The sequence below is a fragment of the Elephantulus edwardii genome, unplaced genomic scaffold (genome assembly GCF_000299155.1).
Source record: "Elephantulus edwardii isolate Elephantulus edwardi_28Jun2011 unplaced genomic scaffold, EleEdw1.0 scaffold00026, whole genome shotgun sequence".
NCBI classification, from domain to species: domain Eukaryota; kingdom Metazoa; phylum Chordata; class Mammalia; order Macroscelidea; family Macroscelididae; genus Elephantulus; species Elephantulus edwardii.
The window spans coordinates 18,329,714-18,338,994 of NW_006399776.1; the positions used below are offsets into that span (position 1 = coordinate 18,329,714).

At 37.5% G+C, this 9,281-nt stretch overlaps 1 protein-coding gene across 1 annotated transcript; it reads left to right on the forward strand.

Moving 5' to 3' along the window:
* The first annotated feature begins 5,376 nt into the window (after positions 1-5,376).
* On the forward strand, positions 5,377-6,315 carry LOC102863034 (olfactory receptor 4F15-like). The gene has a single exon (XM_006883076.1). The coding sequence runs from the start codon at positions 5,377-5,379 to the stop codon at positions 6,313-6,315; it is 939 nt and encodes a 312-aa protein (XP_006883138.1).
* Positions 6,316-9,281: the final 2,966 nt, after the last annotated feature.

A 9,281-nucleotide genomic window follows, 5' to 3' on the forward strand; every position in this document is an offset into this window, starting at 1 on the left:
AAGAATTACGTGTAGTATTTTCAACAAATTTTTCTTTGGACTTTAAAATAGTTTTAATTTTTACGTTAAGGATCCACTGAAGGTACATTTTGTGTTTCACAATACATATCTTCCAAAATCCATATATTGCCTAGTTTAGAAAGAGAATTGACTATGAGTCCCTTGCAATGCCATATCCACTACTGTACATATCAGTGATTGTCCCATTTTCATTTTTTCACTATTTCTGTTATTCCCAGTTATTGCCTATGTTCTCCATGCAGTTCCTGCATGATACCTTCTTGTAGTATTCTTAAAAGACTGTTTCATGTCCATAATTCTCAGGGTGCCTTTTCTGCCTGACCTGCTTTCACATATATTCTTGACCTTTTTATATTCATTAGATCCATGGTTCTCTCACCTTCTTATGACTGCCTTCATGCTCAGTCTGTGTAGGGTTATGACAAGGTTGGCATCTGGGCATGGTGCAGAGTAGCAAAATGTATGAGACAACATGAGTTTTCTGGGATATAGTGTCTGGGTGACCACTTGGTGGTTCAGTGCAAGTGGGAAACTGATAGTATTCAATTCAACTTGCGGAGCAAGAATCGGTGATATCTATTTTCCAAAAGGGATAGTAGTGTAGGAACTTGCGTAAGCAAATATGTTTTAATACGTTATAGTGAAGTTTGTAATATTGTTAATATTTGACTATCTTTTGATCAAATGATAGAACAATTTCATATATAGGCCTGATCTGGGCTATAGCCTTCACAATTGCATGCTATGGAGAGCTGGACAGTGACTAGGGGTGATAGAAAGAGAATTGATGCCTTTGAGCTGTGGTGCTGGAGAAGAGTGTTGACTATACCACGGACTGTTAGAAGAACAAACAGGTTTGTCCTGGAGAGGGTGAAAGCTGTCTGCTCCTTGGAGTCAAGGATTCTGAGGCTTTGTCTGACATATTTTGGACATATTGCAAGGACAGTCTGGCACTTGGAGAGGGACATCATGTTTGGGAAAGTGGAGGGACAGTGCAGGAGAGGAAGACCCTTGATAAGATGGATCAATTCTGTGATTGGGGTGGTGGGAGTGAGTGTGTCAGAGATGGTGAGGTTGGCACAGGGTAGAGCAGGGTTTAGGGGTCTTGTACATAGGGTCACTATGAGTCACAAGTGACTCAATGGTGCATAACAAAAACAATAACAACCTGATATTTATCATACTATGAGGGCTTGAATTTGCTGTCAGTTTGGATGACAAATACCAGAGTGACTGACAGAATTTCAGATGTGTTTGCAGACTAAGATAGACCAAGAAGAAGGACTTGATAATCGAGGTCTGAAAAAATTGGCTGGTGAATACCTGATGAATAGCAGTGTAACAATATTGTCAAAAGCAATAAATAAGAGAGGGATTGACAGCGTTGCAACAGTGGGACCAAACATCACAACAATTGTGAGGCTGATGTGGGATTGGAGTGAGTTTTGTCAAATTGTACATAGAGTCAACTATGAGATCGAACCAACTTGATAGTACATAACAACAGCAACAGCATAGTCATATAAGTCTAGGTATTAACAATTTATTAATAAGCATAAAAGATAATTCTGTAGTTTTTTGACTAGACATAATTTTTAAAATTTTTTTTCCTATACATTTTATGTTATAGTCTTCTATTTATAATTAAACTTATGTTATGCATATCTTATTTAATAATACTAATAGATTATTTTTCTACATCTATAATTGGATGTCTTCCTTAGTTGTAACTTGTAAGTATAGTTTTATTCCTAACTGTAGGTCTTGGTATTGCTTTTAATTCTTTTTTTCTATAAACAACAGTGTAATAATAGGTATCTTGATAGCTCAATCATTTAACTAATTTTAAGAAAACATTCTTAAAATGACATTCTGTCATAATTAAGAATAATTTTTAAACTTTTTATAGATTTTAAATTGACTGTCTGAAAAAATTGTATTTTAGGTACATCTTAGTCTCTAAACTAACATCATTGCGTTTCAGTATTCTGGAGTGGTCCCTGACAGCAGATTTTTCTCATTGCAATTCTTCTTTTGATTTCCTGATTGCTGGTGCCAAGAGTGTTGATTGTGGAGCCAAGCAACACATAATTGTTAACAATCTCAATCTCTTCTCTATCTATTATGGTGCTTCCAATTAGCCCAGTAGTGAGAATCGTTATCTTCTTGATGTAGAGTTTCAATCCATATTGCAGACTACAGTCCCTAATCTTCTGCAGCAACTAATTAAGGTCCTTTTCAGTTTCACATGCAAGGTTGTATTATCTACATAATGTAGGTTGTTGATGAGTCTTCCTCCAATCCTGATGCCACATTCCTCCTCATAAAGCCCTGCTTCCAGAATGGTATGTTTTGCATATAAATTGAAAAAGTATAGCGATAGGATGCATCCAGGCACACTCCTCTCCTGATCTTGAGCAATGCAGTATTTCCTTGCTCTGTTCTGAGGACTGCTTCCTTGTCAAAGTATAGGTTTCACATAAGCACAATCAAGTGTTCTGGGATTCCCATTTTCCTCAAGGTAATAGTAGGTATTAATTATCTGTCTGATGTTTTTGACTATTTTCCATAGTCTGAGTTATGCAATATTTGCATCTATGATATATAAATGTTAATATTGTAGATATTGTCAAAACATTTATCATAGTCTTATGAACATATAAATATGCTTAAAATTAAATATTTACTTATTCTTATGTTTTCTTTTTATATATTTCCTTTTTTAACATTTAATTATCCATTTTAAATTATGCTGTTTTTCCAAATTTTCTCCATTGTGCCGAGACTGTTGGTTGAATAGTTCATCATGCCTACACTAATGTTATAGAGTTATTTAGGAATGTTCTGATAGTCACTGTGATATATACTTTGCCACTTATTTTCCAATGCTAATTTTGAATACATAATGACAGTTTGAAAACACAAGTACAAGTAAACTTTTACTTAACATCCATCAATATTTTTCTGTTGTTCTTAGGATGAAAACCAAAATTATTTTTATGATTCAATAGTTTGTCATGTCTATACTCTGCCTGTCATTTCAGTTTGATTTCAAGCATTAATCCTCTTGCCCCACTGACCTCTGTCTCAGAATCTTTGCACATGACTGTTCCTCTACCTGTACTACTTTACTTGTTGTTGTTGTTGTTGAGCACCATCATGTCAGGACTCACTCATAGCTGACCCTCTGGCAGTTAGTCACACAGGAGGAGATTGCCTATCCTTCCCCCAAAGAGCAGCTGGTGAATATGAACCATGAGCTTTCCAGATTGAAGCATAGCCTCTAACTAATAGGCCACCAGAGCTCCTTTACTTACATTGTAGTTTGTTATTGTTGGATTCTGTAGAGTTGAGTACAACTCATAGTGACCTTATGAACAATAGATCTGAACTCCATCCTATCCTATTCCCTTCATACACTTTCTGACAGACTAGAGCCCAGTGCAGCAGTCACAACCTTGCCTGCTGAAAGTCAGGAGAGGACATGAAGCACTTGTTGCAGAAGATCAAGAAATGTTATCTGTCATATGGATTGCAACCCTACATCAGGAAGACAAAGATTCTTACCCCTGGACCAACAGGCAACATCATGATGGGTGGAGAAGAGATTGAAACTGTCAACAACTTCGTCTTGTTCGGATCCCAAATAATGCCCTAAGTAGCAGATACATTGCACTGGGAAAATCTACAGTGAGGGTCCTCTCCAAAGTACTGAGGAGTAAGAATGCCAGTTTGAGGACTAAGTTGTGCCCAATTCAGGTCATAGTCTTTCCATCACTTGCTATGCATCTGAGAGAGAGCTTGACAGAGTAATGATGACAAAAGAATTGATGCTTTTGAGCCATGGTGTTGAAGGGTACTGAACATCTCTTGGATGGCCAAAATAACAAGCAAATATATCTTGGAGAGGGAGTTACCAGAATACTCTGTGGAGGCAAGACTGATGAGGCCTCACTTTATATACTTTGGGCATGTTGCTAGGAAGGATATTCCTTGGACAAGGACAAAATGCTCTCTTGGCTGGAGGATTGGTGAAGGAGAAGAAGACCCCCAACCAAGTGGATTGTCATGGTTACTGCTGCAATGTATCAGAATTGTGAGTAGGGCACAAGATAAAATAGGGTTAAGATCTTTTGTTTATAGGGTCACTATGAGATGTACTCAACTCAACAGCACCTAAGAACAACGACAACCAACATGATTAAAGTACATGAGACAAAGCCTCATCATCCTTGCCTTCAAAGAGCACTCTGGCTCTACCCTTTCCTAGATGTGTTTGTTCTTTTGTCCATCCATGGGATGTTCAGCACTCTTCTCTAACACCACAGCTCAATGGCATCAATTCTTCTGTAATTCCTATTCATTTAAATACTTTTTAGTAATAACTTATTTAGTATAGTCCAGAATAAAAGCTTCTCTGATGAGTTACTTTGTTCTTATACTATTTTGCTTTGTTCTTTCAAATAAATGGCATAATTTTGTTTTTATTCGTGATTAATACTTAGTTTCACCATTATATTCTAAAATTCATGAGACAGAACTTATGTATTATTCAAATATTGACATATTTTATAATAAGAATGTAGACACATCATCTCATATACTTTGGTTGTGTTATAAGAAGGAATAAACTCCTAATAAAGGATTTCTTTCTTGATAAATGGAAGGCCAATGAAAAAGAGACTACTACTACTTATGTTAGACTGGAAAAGCTAGGGCAACACAAGTGTGAAGATGGTGCCAGGCCAGGCAATGCTTTTTCTACTAAACAGTGGGTCACTATGAAACAAATTCAATGGTACCTAAGAAAAAGAACATCAACATGTCATGTTGTTATTGTTGTTATGTGCCGTCGAGTTGCCTGCAACTCATAGCGACCCTATGTACAACAGCCCTAAACTCTGCTCTGTCCTGTGCCAATAGCACTGTCTCTGACACTCCCATCCCAATTATCCCAGTCACTGAATCAATCCACCTCATAGAGGGCCTTCCTCTCCTGCGCCGTCCCTCCACCCTCCCAAGCATGATGTCCCTCTCTAAGGACCAGTCTCTCCTCACAACATGTCCAAAGTAAGTTAGACGGAGCCTCAGAATCCTTGCCTCCAAGGAGCCACCCGGTTTAACCCTCTCCAGGACAAATCTGTTTGTCATAGATAGTAAATTTTCTTTAGGAATATTAGTTGTTAAATGAATTAATGACATTTTCAAAACATATTAGATCTATTAGTTAAGATTTATTTTAATACTAGATTTTAAAACCAACTCTAATTTGCTTCTTTAAGTACTTGCTTCTCATTTGTTTTTTCCTTTTGTCATTCCCTTTTTTGTGTATTATTCTAGGCAACCACAAAGTCAATGCTTGGATCAAATTACTCTGAGGTTTCTGAATTTGTGTTTCTGGGACTTTCTACATCTAGACCAATGCAATATTTCTTCCTTATTTTCTCTACAGTGTTTTATGTAGCTATTGTTCTGGGAAACCTTCTTGTTGTATTCACTGTGATTTTTGAATCTCATTTGCATTCCCCTATGTACTTCCTTTTGGCAAATCTCTCTTTTATTGATTTATGTCTTCCCACTTTAACGGTTCCTAAGATGATAACTGACCTATACTCTGGGCAAAATACCATATCTTCCAAAGGGTGTATCATCCAGATTTTTGTGCTTCACATTCTGGGTGGATCTGAGATGGTGCTGCTCATAGCCATGGCCTTGGACAGATATGTGGCCATATGTAAGCCCCTTCACTACCTGACCATCATGAGTCCACAGATGTGCATTTGGCTTCTGATTGGTGCGTGGGTTATTGGTCTCATTCATTCAATGGTTCAGTTAGCTTTTGTTGCTCATCTACATTTCTGTGGCCCTAATGAAATAGACAGTTTCTACTGTGATCTACCTCGCTTTATCAAACTTGCCTGCATACACACTTACCAACTGGAATTCATGGTCACTGCCAACAGTGGGTTTATATCCATGGGAACTTTCTTCTTACTGATTTTCTCCTATGTATTCATTCTGTTCACTGTTTGGAAACGCTCTTCAGGTGGTTTGTACAAGGCACTCTCTACATTGTCAGCTCACATCACTGTAGTAGTGTTATTTTTTGGACCGTGCATATTTGTCTATGTGTGGCCATTTCCCACAGTACCAGTGGATAAATTTCTTGCTATTTTGGACTTCCTGATTACACCCATTCTGAATCCTGCCATCTATACATTGAGGAACAAGGACATGAAGATGGCAATGAGGAGATTGAGTAGTCAGTTCCTGAGTTTCAGGAAGTTGTCCTAAATTTATTAGAGTACAAGTGTTATCTTCTGTATCGCTATTGTTAATACAGAGCTTAAAGTTTATAGTACATTGGAACAATTGTTGTAACAAATTTAGCAGCTCAAAAAGTAATATCTTCCTCATTTCAAATGTGAATGTAATTAAATCTTTTGAATATGTACTGGCAGTAATATGGTATTAATTTAGAATTGATATTCACTCAAAGAGACTCTAACATCAGATTGAAAAGCTATTAAATATAGGTAAACTCACATGCCATCTTGGACACCAATTAAAGAATATATGTAATTGCTGTTGTTGTTTTTGTTATTGTTATATGCCATCGAGTCACTGCAACTCATAGCAACTCTATGTACAATAGATCTGAACTTTGCTCTATCCTGAGCCAGATGCACTGTCTCCCATTCACCTATCCCATTACCCCTGTTACTATGTCAGTTCATCTCATCTAGGGTCTTCCTCTCTTGCGCTGTCCCTCCATCCTCCTAACATGATGTCCATCTCCAGTGATTTGTCCCCCTGGTCATGTTCCCAAAGTATGAGAGACAGAGCTTCAAAATCCTTGCCTCCAAGGAGCTGCCTGGTTTCATACTTTCCAGGATAAATCTGTTTATTCTCTTGGCTGTCCCTGTCCACAGTATCGTCAATACTCTTCTCCAGCACCATATCTCAAAGGTATCAATTCTTCTTATGTCCCTCTTAGTCATTCTCCAGCTCTCTGATACATAGCATGTAATTGCAAAGACCATGGCTTGACTGAGGCACAACCTAATCTCCTGACTGTCATTGTTGTCCTAGCACTTTGGAGAAATCCATGACAGCAGTCTTCCCCAGAAAAATTCTCCTTTTGATTTCTTGACTGTTGGTTCCAAAAGTGTTGATTGTGGAGCTAAGCAAGTGGAAATTTTTTACAACCTCAATCTCTGCTCCATCTAGCATAGTGCTGTCAATTGGCCCAGTGGTGAGAATCTTTGTCTTGTTGATGTTAAGTTTCAATCCATTTTAAAGACTATAGTCTTTGGCTTTCTGCAGCAAATACTTCAGGTCCTCCTCGGTTGTGTCATCTGCATAATGTAGGTTGTTAAGTCTTCCTCCAATCCTAATGCCTCCTCGTAAAGTTCAGCCTCCCAAATGATCTGTTCTGCATGCAGATTGAAAGAATATGAAGATAAGAAGCATTCCTCATGCACTCCTTTCTTAATTTTGAACAATGCAGTGTTTCCTTGCTCTGTTCTGAGGACTGCATCCTGGTCCAAGTATAGGTTTCACAGAAACACAATCAGGTGTTCTGGGATTCCCATTCTTCTCAAAGTTAACCCCAATTTGTTGTGATCCACACTGTCAAATGCCTTTGCATAGTCAAGGAAACACAGAAAGACTTTTTTCTGATATTCTTTGCTTTCAGCCAAGATACATCTGACATTGGCAATAATTGGAGGGAGAATATGGCAGTTGCTTCACCACCCCCAAGCTTGACCACTTCCTGAGAAACTTGATAACACCAGACCAAACAATGGATCCTAATAAGAGTCTGAGCTTGAGAAAAACAAAACAAAAAAAGAAACCCTAAAACCTAACTAAATTAACACTCCAAATTCCAAGAAGTACCATCTTAGTCCTCCCCAGGACCCCTATTAAAAGGAAACCCCCAAACTGCCTGCGGGCCATTTGGATCCTGTCTGCATGCCATGCTCCTGGGTCACTTGGCATCCCTCTCAGACCGTGCAGTAAAGGCCTGTTTGCTTCTTGGTACCAGTTCCTTTCTTTATTTCTCTCCCTTGCACCCTCACACACTTTTTTATATCTAACAATAATGTTGCTAATGCAGGACCTCTTCTAAACCCAGCTTCTATTTCTGGTAGTTCTCTTTCGATGTACTGTTCCAATAGTTTTTGGATCGTCTTCAACAGGATTTTGCATTATGTGATATCAGTAATATTTTTCAATTATTTTTTTTCCACACTCTGTTGGGTCATCCTTTTTTTCAATGGAAACAGATAAGGATCTATTCCAGGCAGTTGGCCAGATAGTTGTTCTCCAGATTTCTTGGCACAACTTGATGAGCACATCTAGGGCAGCATCTGTCTGTTAATATATGTCAATTGGTATTCCATCAATTTCTATGGCTTTGCCCCACCCTCCCATTCTTTCAGAACAGCTTGAACTTTCTTCTTAATCACCATTTTTTGTTGATCATGTATTATTTCATGAAATTCTTTTGTGTAAACCAGTTCTTTTTAGTACAGTGATTCTGTGCACTTTCTCCCATCTTCTTTTAATGCTTATTGGACCATTCAATATTCTGCCCATAGGATCTTTAGATATTACAACTTGAGTCTTGAATTTGTTCTTCAGTTCCTTCAGCCTAAAGAATACTGAACAAGGTTAGTCTTTGCACATTTCATTATAAAACTTTTCTATTTAGCTCTTTAACTTCTTGATCCCTTCTGTTTGCTTTGGATTTTCAGTGCCATATTCAGAATCTCTACAGACATCTATCTCAATCTTCTATTCCACGTCTAGCTTTGTAATGACCTTATATGCATTCTTCATGAATGATATTCTTGATATCCTCCCAATGCTCATCTGGTCTTTATTTATTAATGTTCAAGGTTTCAAACCTGTTCCCGAGGTGACTTTTAAATTTAGGTGTGATAGACTCAAAGTCAAATTTGATTCTTGTGGATTTAATTTTCTTTAGCTTTAGTTTGAACTTACATATGAATAGTTGATGGTCTGCTCTACAATCAGCACCTGGTCTATCATAATATATATCACAGATATTGTATATATCATGGCTGATATATATATATGTGTGTGTGTGTGTGTGTGTGCATTTAAAATGAAAGAATAAATATTGCTTTACTTTACTTTCAAATAGTAAGCTTCAAACTTAACGGGCTTGGGAAACTCACTAGCATATAAAGAAACAGTGTCTTTTGATAAAATACTTGTTGAAATCTTAT